Source organism: Ciconia boyciana, chromosome 18 (genome assembly GCF_034638445.1).
Source record: "Ciconia boyciana chromosome 18, ASM3463844v1, whole genome shotgun sequence".
In the NCBI taxonomy this organism is placed as follows: Eukaryota; Metazoa; Chordata; class Aves; order Ciconiiformes; family Ciconiidae; genus Ciconia; species Ciconia boyciana.
The window spans coordinates 7,352,534-7,366,539 of NC_132951.1; the positions used below are offsets into that span (position 1 = coordinate 7,352,534).

The following is a 14,006-nucleotide window of genomic DNA, read 5'->3' on the forward strand; positions in this document are numbered from 1 at the left end:
GCCATCTCCATTCCTGCTCTTGGGGACCAGTTTCAAACAACCCCAAACCAAGCCGTTCTGCACCCGAACGTGGGCATTGCCAGGGGAATGGTGTCCCCAGCTGGGCACGTTTCTGCCGGTGGGGCAGGAACTCGGGGTCCCCCTGTCACTGGGCCCTGGTGTCCTCCTGCCCCAGCCATGGGGTCTCCTCGCCACAGTCCCCAGGTGCAGCCGCGGCGTAAAGCCAGGGAGCAGAAATGCCATTAAATATCTGATGGGTTTAAGCACGCAGCGGACATGGTGACATGCTTTCGGGCCACCAGCAGCAGGGGCTGCTTGGTGCCCTGGGCCGTGTGGAGGGACATGGGTGACAGCGGGGGGGGCATGGAGCTGCTTCCTTGAGGATGCTGGGGCATGGACGCGGGCACGCTCTGGGGTGGCTCCCGGCGGGGCGAGGGGCCAGCCGCGGCGGCGGAGGGGTGCTGGGGACAGCGGCACGAACAGCCCAGCCGAGCACCCCGAGAGAGTGACAGGGGGTGACAACATGGCCGCCGCCGCCGGACTACAAGTCCCAGGAGGCTTCGCGGGGCGGTGGCAGGGGCGGTGCGCGCGCCGGAGGGGGCGGGGCACGTGACGGAAGGGGCGTGGCGCGTCCCTGTAGCAACGGCGGCGGGCGGCATGGCCAAGCAGTACGACATGGTGGAGTGTCCCTTCTGTGACGAGGTCTCCAAGTACGAGAAGCTCGCCAAGATCGGGCAGGGAACCTTCGGGTGAGTGTCTCGCCGGCCCTGGCTCGCTCGCCCCGTGCCCGGCCCCGGCCCTCCCCGGCCTACCCCGCCCTCGGGCCTGCTGCCCCGGCCCGGCCCCTCAGCCCCGCGGCTCGCCCGCCCCAGGCCTGAGCGCCTCTTGCTGGGGTGTCGTTTCCCCAGTCACCCCTCTGGCCCCAGGGAACCAGCCTGGCCCCTGGGCCCTCTTTTTCCCAGCCCGAGGCCCCGCTCGGTCCTAGGCTGAGGCCGAGGAGAGTTACCCTGGAGACAGTCAGGGCGGGGACCTGCAACTTTGCCCAAAACGTGCAACTTTGCCCAAAATCCTCGTGGGGCTGTGGGTTTGCCCAGAATCCTCTGGGCTCTGGATTGTCTCAGCTGGTCCTGAGGGCCTTTGGTCCAAAGGGGACATGGCTGGGCCGGTGAGTGGCTCGGCACAGAGCTGTCTGTATGGTGCTCTAGTGTGTCTTGTTTGGTCTTGTCCCTGGTCAGGAGCATCTGGCTCCTTCCCTTCTTCCTTGTGCTGCTCACGGATTTCTTCCTGTTTTTACAGGGAAGTTTTCAAAGCCAAACATCGTCAGACAGGCAAGAAAGTAGCGCTGAAGAAAGTGTTGATGGAAAATGAGAAGGAAGGGGTAAGTGTGGGAGCGTGGCTGGGCTGTGTTTGGGAAGGCCTGGCTTGGGGGGTTCATAGGTGAAAGCTAATCTTTGGGACGGCAGAGATGCATTTTCACTCTGTTCTTTAAGAATATTTACCACTATAACGTGCCAGATCTTGAACCTGTAAGGGTGTGGACAGAATCCCACCCCTGTGACCTTTTTGCTCTCCTACTGATACTGTGATAATGTTGGATCTTGTGTTTGCCCTGCCAAAGTGTACAGCCTGTCATCGTCTTCTCAGCTGCAAAGGCACATGACAGCAGCTGTGCAGTGACTGGGCTGTGCGGGATGGCTGCTGGGAGGTGTCTCTGCCCTCACATTCCTCCTCTTGGGCAAAACCCCATCACCCCCAGCGCAGGGCTCCACGCTGGCTGTTGTTCGTGGAGGGTATCGTGTGAAAGGCACATGCTCAGGGATGCATAGAGATGGGACAAGCTGAGGAGAGAGTAACAGCGTAAGCAGCGCAGGCAGCAGCCGGAGAGGCTGCTCTGCAGCTTGAGCCGGGCTGTACCATGTCCTGTTACAAACGTGCAAGGTGAGGAGAGGAGGGAGGGGTGTCTGCGTGCTGGTCTCGGCACCACCCAAACACCTCTGTCTCCTGGCAGAATCTCTCTCGCCAATGGTGGCCTGATGGTGAATACGTGTTGGCAATCCCAGTGTTGGTGTTCTGTTTTAAAGCTCTGATTGCTCTTTGGTGACTTGTCACGGTGCTGCTCGAGCAGGTCCCCTGCCAAGCTGATGCGGTCACATCTCTCCTGTTCTCTATGCAGAGGTGGCCTGGTCTCCTGTGCTCCTAATCCCTGTCCTCTCTTTCTCCTTTCCAGTTCCCCATCACAGCCTTGCGAGAGATTAAAATCCTCCAGCTGCTCAAACATGAGAACGTGGTGAACCTCATTGAAATCTGCAGGACCAAAGGTACAGGGGTCTCTCTTGCGCTGGCTGTCGGTTTTCTTTCTGCCCTCCTTTGCCGCTGAGCAGGCTGGTGTTCTGTGCTGGGAGTGGGGTCCTCTAGCTGAGCACGGGCCTCTGTTCCTGCCTGTGATGTGGGGTGACGGTACACTCGTCTTGGAAAACAGTTTCTAAATGAGTTAGGCTGTTGCTGCAGCCTGGCTGGAAAAAGCTGTTGTCGGTCCTGGTAGGATATGCCTGTGCCGTGGCAGTGAATCCTGCCTGTGACGGGAAAACTCCTGTCTGAGAGGCTTTAAATAAACCAGTGCCGGAGAAACCTTGAAGCAGAGGGTTCTCAGCCCGGAGCTGATCTCGTGGCTGTGCACAGCCGGTTCCCTGTCAGGAGCTGGAGCCGTCCCTCTCAGTTGGCTTACAAGGGTTCGTGGCAGTTCCGAGCTGATGACACAGCTCCAGCTGGAGACTCGCTCGGCATCTCTGTGGGTGACAGAGTCGTGCTGTGAGGGCAGGAACTCCACACGGGGCGGTTCTGAGCCACGCTTCCACCTCACGCAGCATGCCTCTGCTGTGTGACTGGCATGCTCTGTGCACCTGGCCTGGCTCCGTTTCCAGTGAAATTGCTTTAAAACATTTGCTAGTTTTTATATATCGTTCTCTTATATGGATTTGTACTGGAAAAACACTTCTGAAAATGACAGCTGATGTTAAAGCCTGCCATCTAGTCAGTCATTTCAGTTAAATAAAAACAAAAGGGGCACGTATCTGTGATGGTGTTTTTTAAAAAAGTCCAGTCACTGAACTGGTAGAAATCCCTGGCCTAGGACTGGGAACTTCAAGTTACTCCAGTACTCCACTGTGTGTAATTGTCTGAACGGGTACGAGTAGAAACACTGACAACAAGTTAATTTTTAATTCATTGTGTGATTAAACAAGTTGTCATGATTACGTGTCCAGCATACCTAAGGTAAATATTTTTGTAGACATGTCAGTTGTTTGGGTTTTGTTGAATTCCAGCTTTTGTCCGAATTCACCTTGACCTCAGTTTCCAGTAAAGTAGAAATGTTGCATTTACTGTTCTCAAACGTGAAGCTTTTCTCTTTTTACATTGGAAAGGTGCGGTAAGGGCTGTATCCATGTAAGGAACTGCAAACCTAGTCTGGCTGGCAGAGGAGAGTGGTGTGTTTCCGTGGGGGCTGAGCTTAGCCGTCATTTTCTGGCTGGAGTTGCTGATCAGCAGGTTTTGCTGATTACAGCTGATTAAAATCAACCTTTTTAATAATGTTTTGCATGTGTGCTCTAGGAACAAGATTGAAATCAATTGCTTCATTTGAGGTTTCCTGTTGTTGACTTTAAATTGCAATTGGACTTGGAGTTTTAAATCATTTTGATCCAGATCAGTCCATTTTTGTAGATACTATTTGAAGTTGCAGAAAACCTCACTTTCTAATGTGATATTAGACAGATTTTCTCTGTTTCTGCATTTTTCCTGGGGCTGTCTTTGCAGGTGCCTCCTCTATCGCTGATGTAAACAGTGATAGTGCTTGGCTGGCAGCTAGCGGTGTGTGCACCTACTGGCCACAGCTTGCAGGGAGGAAACCCCACAGCCGTTATGTGCACACAACAACACAAAATGAAGCTTTCAAAGATTTTCATGCCCTGTCCTTCCCTGTCTGACAACATTCACTACTCCAATCCTCATCCCCTGCTCTTCCGTTGCTAGTTGTGCTGCCTTAGTGCCTCTTTACGAAGGATCTTGAGGCCTGCAGGGTGTCTCTGGTTCTCTGTGTTCCTGTGCCCTGAGGTTTTGTCTAGTGAGCGTTGTACAAGTAGCAGGATGGCTGGAGGTCAGAAGGAGCTGTGATGGGGCTAAGGGTCCCTTGCTGACAGTCCCTCCTTGCCTCTCCCATAGCCTCTCCATACAACCGCTGCAAGGGCAGTATCTACCTGGTGTTTGACTTCTGCGAGCACGACCTGGCTGGCCTTCTCAGCAATGCTCACGTCAAGTTCACGCTCTCAGAGATCAAGAAAGTTATGCAGATGCTATTGAATGGACTTTACTACATCCACAGGAACAAGGTAATGGGACAGATCTGTGCCCTGAGGTCACCCTGCTCTATGTGTCTTTCCAAGGAGCGGGTGTCTTAGCACAGGCTGGAGGGAAGTCCTTCCTTGTCCTCCACCTCTGGAGTCTGAGCACCCTGCGGGCACCAGGCGCCCAAGGAGGATACCTTAATGGCTTAACCTTTTGATGTCTGTCCTTGTATAGATCTTGCATCGAGACATGAAAGCTGCGAATGTGCTGATCACACGGGACGGAGTCCTGAAGCTTGCGGACTTTGGGCTGGCTCGAGCTTTCAGCCTGGCTAAGAACAGCCAGCCGAACCGCTACACCAACCGGGTGGTGACTCTGTGGTATCGGCCACCAGAGCTGCTTCTAGGTAGGAGGTGATGGGCTCTGCTGGCTTCTCTGCCCTTCTTGTTCCCCTGGGTGACTAACAAGACATCTCTGTTTAGGGGAACGGGACTACGGTCCCCCCATCGACCTCTGGGGCGGAGGCTGCATCATGGCAGAGATGTGGACCCGCAGCCCCATCATGCAGGGGAACACAGAGCAGCACCAGCTCACCCTCATCAGCCAGCTCTGCGGATCCATCACGCCAGAGGTGAGGGCGAGAGTGTGGGCAAGCTACGGAAGGCGGGAGGAGAGTGGCAAAGCGGGTGGTGGGGGCACGGCCTGGGACTGGGCACTCTGGGACCTCTTCCTTGCCCTGTGTACTGGCTGCTGCACGCTCCTGGCACTGGAGTGTGCCTGCTGCTGGTAGGGAGGCTGGGGAAGCCCCTGCAAATGCTGTTTGCCTCCTGGGAGCCGAGTGCACAGCGGGACGCTGCACTTTCCTTGCCGCTCTATGTAAAACTACAGCTGTTGCGTTACTTGTGTTCAACCTCCTAAACATAAGAGGGTGAACTTGGCCTCCCAGACCTCCTTTGGGAGGGGCGAGTCGTGTCCTTGTTTTTGAGCACAGAGAGGATGCTGGCTGCTCCAAGTGTGAAAGAACAGAACATTACGTGTAGGAATCTGTTCTAGTCTGCGTTTGAGGGTTGTCTCTCAGATAAGCACCCTCTGAATTTCTGCTTAAAGAAGGGTTTTTTGCTTTGTGTTGAGGGGTTTGTCTCGGGTGCTTTGCACCGGTCACCTTGAAGAGCCTCTTTAATTCTGGCTTGTGATTTGTGGCATCAGCTCGGCCCTGGTGTGAGCGCTCAGCCCTTTCTCAGCTCCTCATTTCACGGCAGCTTGTCCTGCCCTCTTGTGGGGGATGGAGCTGAGGGATCTCTTGGCCAGGGCTGTAATCTAAGGGGTGTGATAGGCAGGTGGTTGTGCAGGCAGCTGCAGAGGCCCGATGCCTCTGTTACGTACATTAAGTACATACATTGAAGGTGCTTTCTTTTGTATGTAAATACCTGCTGTGGTCTCTCCCAGATCAGGGTTGAGGTAAGTGCTGGTGATTGCAGCAGGCCTTGCTTTCTAAGGATAAAAGGTACCACATACATCCAGGTTGTTATTTAGCAATAAGTTTTGTCATTTTACATTTTTGGATGTTGTAGCTGGCCTGAGCTGTGCTCTCTAGTAGCTCTTTTGTGGGAGAACCGGAAATTCTGGAGCATCCTGCGTGCTGTTCCCACACCAGGAGGACTCTGTCCTGACTTGTCCACGTGTCTCCAGGCTTTAGTGCACTCTTTAGTGCCGCCTCCATGCTGTGGGAACAAGGTCTGCTGGCTTGGAGGTTATAAAATAGTATTGTACTCTCAGCAGACCTCACCCCGGTTTGCCTGAGGGTGTTATAATAAAAAATGGCTTTTGCTTTCTGTAACTAATTCTTCCCAACGCTCCCTTCCCTGCTCATTCCCACCCAGGTTTGGCCGAACGTGGATAAATATGAGCTGTACCAGAAGCTGGATCTCCCCAAGGGCCAGAAGCGCAAGGTGAAGGATCGCCTGAAAGCCTACGTTAAAGACCCCTACGCACTTGACCTCATTGACAAGCTGCTGGTGCTGGATCCCGCCCAGCGGATCGACAGTGATGATGCACTGAACCACGACTTCTTCTGGTCAGACCCCATGCCCTCGGACCTCAAAAACATGCTGTCCACCCACAACCAGTCCATGTTCGAGTACCTGGCCCCACCACGCAGGAGGGGTGGGCACATGCCCCAGCAGCCAGCTAACCCGGGCAGGAACCCGGCTGCCACCAACCAGACTGAATTCGACAGGGTGTTTTGAGCGGGGGCTTCCCCAGCGGGGTCCTGGCTGGGCTACTCCACCAGTTGCATTGAGCGGGGATGTCCCGGCGAGGTCTTTCTGTCTGGGAAAGGACTTTCTTCAAGGCGAAGTGCCTGCTGCCTTTAACTGAGCTCTCCTGTCTCCTCTCCTCGTGCAGCAGCTCAGCCACCGCAGAGCTGCATGACTGGGGAGGTGACACCTGCGGGCCCGGGGTTGTTTCCCTGCAGCTTTGGCACAGAGCCTGTGTCCCCCCTGCAACAGTCTGTATTGGTTACATTAATCTTGCGGATCGATGGTTATGGACCTGGCAATGGAGGAAGGGAGGAAGTGGCTGTCAGTGCTGGGACTCTTGGCAAACAGTGCTGCGACCGGCAGGACTGGGAGTAGCTGCGCTGGACCAAAGTGGGCTCTGCTGGGAGATGTCTCGGCTCTCTTGGTTGGTCGTAGCTCCTGCGTGGCCTGTCCTTTGAACACTGAAGCGTTGATGTAGGACGAGGCAGGTGCTTCTGAGTAATGTGGAGGTGTCCTAGGGAAGGCAGAGTCACTCTAGACAGCATGACTAACTCTCACTGGAGTTTGGGCTCCAGCCGAGAAAGGGGCTTACTGGGCAAACCAGAGAGGTGGCTGGCAGAGCTGGCTGCTCCATACAGCAAGGATTTACAGTGGGAATCATTGGTCTCTGTAACAGCATGCAGCGTCCACACTTTCTTCATTGCAAACTGCAATTAAGAGTCTTGTCGGACACACCCAGCCTGCTGCGTCCTTTCCCTGTAGCGCTGGCTGTGGCAGGAGTTTGGGTGAGGAAGGGAGTTGTGAGTGCTGGCCTCAGCCTGCGCTGTGACCTGCCCCCCCGCTGTCTGCAGGGATTTCACGATGGCATGGCAGCGCTGGGAACGCTGTGCTGGGAGCAGGGTGACTCTTTAAACTCCTGCGTGTCCACTCGTCTGTTCTGGAACTCTTTGCACGAGTCTAGAGCGAGACTGCTGCCTTCCCCAGATGCAGCGACCAGCCCCATGGCACTGTGATGGCGTGCGCACACCTTCTCCTAGAGCCTGTTGGGACCGACTCGTGCAGAGCAAGTGCTCCTTCACCGCCCGCTGCAGCGGAGCTGCTCGCTGAATGCTTTGTCTTCCACGGCTGTCAGCTGCAGCTGGCTGTCTTCTCAGTGAGCCCGATGGATCCCAAGACTTTAAAACAAATAACGTGTATGAAATGCAGTGGGTGATAACCTTTGGCATTTGATAGGTTGTCCGTTAACTAGACTAATGGCAAAAGCCACATCTGTAGCATAAGGTCTCAGGGGAGGAAGCGGTGGTGAGCGGGGCCGTTCTCAGGACAGAAAGTGAGGATGATAAAGGACGTGTACAAGGTAAATCTCTCTTGGTGCGGGGCTCCCAAACAGTGTCCGGTTGGGGGGACTTGGTTTCTTTGGAAAAAACGCAGTTGGTTGCAAGCAATAAGCCCGATGACTTCTGCCGGTTGTGAATAAACACGATCCTGTCCCAAACAGCTGGTTTTAACCTTGCGTCACTCTTTTGCCTAAACAGAGAACGCAGCCAGAGTGCTGTAAAACAGCCCCTCTGTGATCTGTGGGGACCGGTGCCCAGGTTTGGGTTCAGACAGCGTACGTCCCCTCACCGCTGCTCCCCTCCTGGGGGTCCCCGGCCCTCTCTGCCCCTGTGCTGTTAACGGGAGGGAGGCAGGCTCGGTGCAATTACCGCTGCAGTGGATTAACGCAGCAGCACGGGTAGCATGAGCAGAGGAGGCTGCCAGGGCCAGCCTGGCTGCTCTGGTAGCACCGGGTGATTCTGCGGGGCCTGCCTGGCTGGGGGCTGCCTGGAGGGCCCCTGCGCCCCCGAGCAGCCCCTTGTGCCGCTGCGCTGGGCTGTGTGAGGCCGGGTGCTGGGCCCTGGCTCCGCCGGGCTGAGGAACCTCAGTCCGGGGTGGGCTTGGGGCTGCGCTCAACCCCTCCACCGCGGCCAGGGGAGGTGGCTCCGCGGGAGGAGGAAGGGTCCCCGCCCGGCGGCCGCCGCCCTCCTCCTCCTCCTCCTTGTCACTGCCCCTCGCAAAGATGGCGCCCCCCTCCGACGTGGCGGCGCACTGCCCGTTTCAAAGATGGCGACGGGGGGGGGGCCGGGTCGGGGCGGTCCCGCCCCCGGCGGCGGCGCGGGCTCCCGGCGGCTGGCGCGCGGCGCGGCGGGATGGTGGCGCGGGGGCTGCGCGCGCTGCGCGGGGCGCTGCGGGCTGCCGCCGCCGGGCGCCGGTTCAGCACGCGGCCGGCGCGCGCCCCCGCCATGGACTACCAGGTACCGGCGGGGGCGGCGCCGCGGGGAGCGGGACCTTGCACCGAGGGCTGCGGCGGGGGCCTGGGCCGTGCGGCGGCAGCGGCGCGCCGGGAGGCTGCACCCAGCCGGGCTGCACGCCGGGGCCTGGGGCATCCCACCGAGCCGGCCGCCGGGCAGCGGCAGGCGGCGGGGCCGGGGCTCGCCGGCACCGGGGGTCGCTTCCCAAGCAGGCCCCCCCCCCCCCCCCCCGCACTGCCCGCTGGGCCGCCCCTCGCCCGCAGCCCCGGGCCGCGCCGGCCGCCGCTCACCGTCTCGCCCTTCTTTCCGCTGGGGACAGCCGGTGCCCAGCCGTCAGCCTGCAAACCTCCGTCCTCCGTGGCAGCACCGGCGTGACCCCGGCCTGCAGCGGGAGCCGGTGTGGCGGCCACGACGCATCCCGGGCGGAGGCTGGGGAGTCCCGGGCCCACGTGGCTGCCTGGCGTCGTGGGGCCGACGGCGGTCCCCAGGCTGAGGGACGGTGCGGAGCCGCCCTGGGAGACGGGAGCTGTCCTGCCCCTGCCCTGCGCTCGCCGGAGCCGGAAGCGCCACCGGTGCCCGCGCCGCCGTCTGCTGGCACGGGGTCCGGCTGCTCGGGTGGGGTGTCCCCGCAGCGGGGACGTGGGCTTGTTCCCTGCCACGTCCCCACTGCAGCACACAGCGGTGCCAGGGCCAGGCCGGCGTCCCCCCGGCGTGGGTTTGGGGGGCTCGGTAGCCACCGCTGACCTCTGGCAGCCGCCGTGGCTGCGCAGCCGTGCCGCCCCATGTGCGCGGTGCAGGTGCAGCTCTGTTGCTTCATTTGCACCTCTAACTGAACACCGGCGGGGCGGGCGTGCCAGCGCTGGAGCACCGCCCGCTCACACCCGCAGGCGGCCTTGTCCCGCTGGGACAGGGGTGGGTGCCGGGTGCTGGGCTGCCCCGTGCCTCCCCCGTGGGGCCAAGGGGCACCCGGGGAGGGGCGGGCTCCCCCCGCCGATAAGTAGCCCATCCCCGCAGCGTCCCTGCGACAGGCTCTGGCGCTGCCGGCACGTCCCCACGGGGCCATGGCGGAGGAGATGCTGCCAGCGTGGGTGGCCGTGGGCACTGCCGAGGGGACCGAGCCCGATGGGGTGGGTTGGGGTGCGGCGGGCATGGGGCAGGCTGGCCCCTGGGGCCGTGGCAGTGGATGCAGCCCTGAGGCTGTGGTGATGGGCACCATCCTGACCACCCCCCCCGGGGTCTTTCCAGGATGCCATCAGGACCCTCAACACCCTGCAGACCAACGCCAGCTACTTGGAGCAGGTGAAGCGGGAGCGTGGCGACCCCCGGGCCCAGCTGGAAGCCATGCGGGGCTTTTTGGAGAGGAGCGGGCTGAAGGTGAGGAGGGGTCCCCGCCAGCGCCCTCCCCCCTATCCCGGCAGCGGTGCCGCCACACTCGGCACTGGCTGCTGTGGGGGTCTCATGGGGTGGTTGACCTCCGGCAGGTCGAGGACCTGGATCGACTGAACATCATCCACGTCACGGGGACGAAGGGCAAGGTGAGGCGGGCAGGCGGTGCCGTGGGGGCTTGGGGGGGCGAGAGGGGAGCTGCCGGCATCTCTGCCTCCGTTTGCCCCTGCCCCGGTGCAGGGAGGTTAAATTCTGCCGTCTCCCCAGGGCTCAGCATGTGCCTTCACCGAGTGCATCCTCCGCAGCTACGGGCTGAAGACGGGCTTTTACAGGTGGGCAGGGGGGGTCAGGAGGGCTTGGGGGAGGCCGGTGACGCCGTGCCTGACTGTGTCCCGTCCCCCCCGGCTCTGCCCCCCAGCTCCCCTCACCTGGTGCAGGTTCGTGAGCGGATCCGCATCAACGGGCAGCCCATCAGCAAGGAGCTCTTCAGCAAGTACTTCTGGCTGGTCTACAACCGCCTGGAGGAGACCAAGGTGGGGGTGGCAAGGCTTGTGGTGGGTTCTCCCTCCCTCGGGGACCCCCCCTGGGGCCGTGTGCCCCAGCGCCGGTTGGGGATACCCCGTGCCATCCCCTTACGCCCGCTCTGCCCAGCAGGACCCGGCACATGCCAGCATGCCGGCGTACTTCCGCTTCCTCACCATCATGGCCTTCCACGTCTTCCTGCAGGAGAAGGTAGGCGATGGTGGCCTCCAGCTTGTGATGGGGACGTCAGGTTGGTGGGGACCTCGGGGAGGGGGGGACATGGGGTCCAGCCCCCACTTGGGGCAGAACTTGCATCGGTCAGGCTGCCATGGCTGTAACCAGGGGATGCTGTGCCAGGTGGATGGTCACCCCACGAGTGGGGCGCGTGTTCAGGCATGGGTTTGGAGGGGTGGTGGCAGGGACCTGGCCCCACCCGCATCTCCGAATTCATGGGGCCACATGCTGCTGGTGGCCCTGTGATGGCTCCTGTGTCCCCGTGTCCCCAGGTGGACCTGGCAGTGGTGGAGGTTGGCATTGGTGGCGCCTATGACTGCACTAACATCATCAGGTAGGAGCCAGTGGGGCTGAGCCCGTCACCGGTGCTGCCAGGGCCTGGTGTCCCCACGATGGGGGGACAGCAGGGACACTGCCATGCTGCGTCCCCAGGGCGCCGGTGGTGTGTGGGGTCTCCTCCCTGGGCATCGACCACACCAGCATCCTGGGGGACACCATGGAGAAGATCGCCTGGCAGAAGGGGGGCATTTTTAAGGTAGGGAGACCCCGTCCTCCCCCCTCTCCCGGTTTCGGGGTGTGCTCCCCTGTGGCCCTGAGCAGCCCCATCCTTTGCAGCCCGGCGTGCCGGCATTCACCGTGGCGCAGCCGGAGCGGCCGCTGGAGGTGCTGAGGGACCGAGCCCAGGAGCTGGAGGTGAGTTGGGTGGCAGGGGGGTGGATGGGGGGTACCCCGTGGCAGGGGGCTCAGCCTCCTCTCCCCACAGTGTCCGCTCTACCTCTGCCCGGAGCTGGACGCCTTCGAGGGGGGCCACCGGGCGCTGGAGCTGGGGCTGGCGGGCACCCACCAGCGCTCCAACGCCGCCCTGGCCTTGCAGCTGGCGCGGACCTGGCTGCAGCGCCGCGGCTGCCGGGGTAAGGTGGGGGGACGGGAATGGGGGGTGTCGGACCCCGCCGTGGCTCACGGGGTCTCAGCGGGGCGCCTGTCCCCCCAGGTCTCGGGGAGCTGGCGGAGGTGCTGCCAGGTGCCGAGCCCGCGGGGAGGCCGGTGCCGCTGGCACCCGCCTTTCGACCCACCGATGCCATGATCCAAGGTGCAGTATGGCCGTGCCAGGACCGCCCCTACCCCCCCCCGCCCCCGCCATGTCGCAGGGCTTGGGGGGGCCGCGCTGGGCCCCCAGCCGGTGCTGCCTGTGCTGGAGGGCAGAGCCCGGCTGCCCGCCCCACGTGTGATCCCCGCGGGGGTCCCGGTGCTGGAGGCGGGTGTGGGAGTCCCAGCCATGCCTTGTGGCCCCCCCAGGCCTGCGGGACACGGAGTGGCTGGGCCGGACCCAGGTGCTGCCCCGCGGCCCCGTGACGTGGTACCTGGACGGGGCCCACACCACCAGCAGCGTCCAGGCCTGCGTCCGCTGGTTCCGCCAGGCTGCCCTCAACCAGGAGAAGCCCCACGAGTAAGGAGGGGACACGAGGGGGGGGGACCCAGCTCACAGGGGGGAGCCCGGGGCGGGGGGTCCCCGTGGGGCACAGGCCACCCGCCCTTTCTCCCCGCAGCGGCTCCGAGGTGCGCGTGCTGCTCTTCAACGCCACGGGGGACCGGGACACGGCGGCGCTGCTCAAGCTGCTGCTGGTGAGGTTTGGGGGGGTGTGGGGGGGGGGGTATGTGGGGGTGTGGTGTTGGGGGGGTCACTGCAGCCGGACGCCTGGGTTCTCTGCCTGCTGCTTTGCTGCGGGTGTGGGGAGCCACGAGGTGGAGCTGATGCCCTGTGCTGTCTGTCTGTCTGTCTGTCCACCCTGCTGTCCCTGGTTGTATCCCACCTCAGTGCCCCCCTCCCCCAAAGGGTGTCGCAGCCCCCGGTGCAGGGTGGGGGGACTTGGATCACCCCGTTCCTGGACCAAACCCCCGTAGCCCTGCTGGTGTGGGACCGGTTCCAGTGGAAATCCCCTGGGTGGGTTCGGAGGGCTCCCACAGCGCTGACCCCCCCTCTCCCCACAGCCCTGCCACTTTGACTACGCTGTCTTCTGCCCCAACTTCACGGAGGTGTCGGTGGCCAGCAACATGGGTGAGTGCCGGGGAGCCGGGGTCTCCCCCGGCCCCCCCCTACCCCCAGCCCCTCCCCGGCCCCCCTAATCCCTGACCCCCCTCCCCATCCCTCCCAGACCAGCAAAACTTCAATGTGACGGTGGAGAACGCCCTGACCCGCTGCCTGGAGAACCAGCAGATGTGGACCCGGCTGCTGGAGGAGAAGGGGGGGCAGGACCCCTGGCTCCCGGCCCCCCTGCGGGTGGGGGGGCTGCTGCAGCCGGGCCCCGCCCGAGGGACCCTGCTCCTGGTCCCCCCAGCCCCGCGACCCCTCAATTCCCCAGCCCTCGTCTTCCCCTGCCTGGCCCAGGCGCTGCGGTGGGTGGCACAGGGCCGGGACCCCCGGCTGGCAGCGCCCGCCGCCACGGGGGCTCACCCCCACCCCGCCGCCAGCAGCGGGGCCGTGCTGCTGCGGGAAGCGGCCGCCGTCCGTGTCCTGGTCACCGGCAGCCTGCACTTGGTGGGGGGGGTCCTCCGGCTGCTCGACCCTGCGCTCTCCCAGTAACGGGGGCGGGGGGAACGGGGCTTTGCACCTCTTTTTACTTGAAGCGCCGGTTCTGCCCCCGATCATGCTCGGAGGCGGCCGGGGCGGGGGACGCGGGACCCCCAACCCCATCCCGGCTCGGCCCTTTTCACCCCAGTGCCTTTCGCCTGTGCCCCCCCGGGGACACTGGCCATGGGGGGGATGGTCCCAGCCCCCAGCCCACCTTGGTGAGAGCGACTGGGGGGGGCCCCCGGGCTCTGGGGGTGCTGCCCCAGGCTGTGCTGGGGTCCTGGCATCCGGGGGGGTGGGCGGTTTTGAGGGGGGCAGTAGGTGAGAACCTCAAGCCTTGGCGAGGCTCGGCATCAGGGTGCGACTAATTTAACATAGGGAAGATTTTTATTATTATTAATAAGA

The 14,006-nt window shown here is 62.0% G+C and overlaps 2 protein-coding genes across 2 annotated transcripts; both read left to right on the forward strand.

The window, feature by feature from the left end:
• The first annotated feature begins 620 nt into the window (after window positions 1-620).
• Window positions 621-8,096, forward strand: CDK9 (cyclin dependent kinase 9). Its single transcript, XM_072883277.1, has 7 exons — window positions 621-749; window positions 1,297-1,378; window positions 2,228-2,318; window positions 4,219-4,385; window positions 4,576-4,747; window positions 4,824-4,972; window positions 6,222-8,096. Exons 1-7 carry the CDS (start codon window positions 658-660, stop codon window positions 6,585-6,587), a joined length of 1,119 nt encoding a protein of 372 aa, XP_072739378.1. The 5' UTR covers window positions 621-657; the 3' UTR covers window positions 6,588-8,096.
• A 661-nt stretch (window positions 8,097-8,757) lies between these two features.
• Window positions 8,758-13,991, forward strand: FPGS (folylpolyglutamate synthase). Its single transcript, XM_072883205.1, has 15 exons — window positions 8,758-8,893; window positions 10,136-10,264; window positions 10,372-10,425; window positions 10,544-10,608; window positions 10,695-10,809; window positions 10,931-11,008; window positions 11,305-11,366; window positions 11,465-11,567; window positions 11,648-11,725; window positions 11,796-11,943; window positions 12,024-12,122; window positions 12,329-12,479; window positions 12,580-12,655; window positions 13,022-13,088; window positions 13,186-13,991. The coding sequence occupies exons 1-15, from the start codon at window positions 8,789-8,791 to the stop codon at window positions 13,611-13,613; spliced, it is 1,758 nt and encodes a 585-aa protein (XP_072739306.1). The 5' UTR covers window positions 8,758-8,788; the 3' UTR covers window positions 13,614-13,991.
• The last annotated feature ends 15 nt before the right edge of the window (window positions 13,992-14,006 follow it).

Excerpts from the sequence above, each read along its gene's own strand:
- FPGS (XM_072883205.1), top strand. The coding sequence starts at position 8,789 with ATGGTGGCGCGGGGGCTGCGCGCGCTGCGCGGGGCGCTGCGGGCTGCC. Across the intron at positions 10,426-10,543 it reads TCACGGGGACGAAGGGCAAG|GGCTCAGCATGTGCCTTCAC; the intron begins GTGAGGCGGGCA and ends CCGTCTCCCCAG. Across the intron at positions 11,009-11,304 it reads ACGTCTTCCTGCAGGAGAAG|GTGGACCTGGCAGTGGTGGA; the intron begins GTAGGCGATGGT and ends CCGTGTCCCCAG.
- CDK9 (XM_072883277.1), top strand. The coding sequence starts at position 658 with ATGGCCAAGCAGTACGACATGGTGGAGTGTCCCTTCTGTGACGAGGTC. Across the intron at positions 750-1,296 it reads ATCGGGCAGGGAACCTTCGG|GGAAGTTTTCAAAGCCAAAC; the intron begins GTGAGTGTCTCG and ends CTGTTTTTACAG. Across the intron at positions 4,386-4,575 it reads ACTACATCCACAGGAACAAG|ATCTTGCATCGAGACATGAA; the intron begins GTAATGGGACAG and ends GTCCTTGTATAG.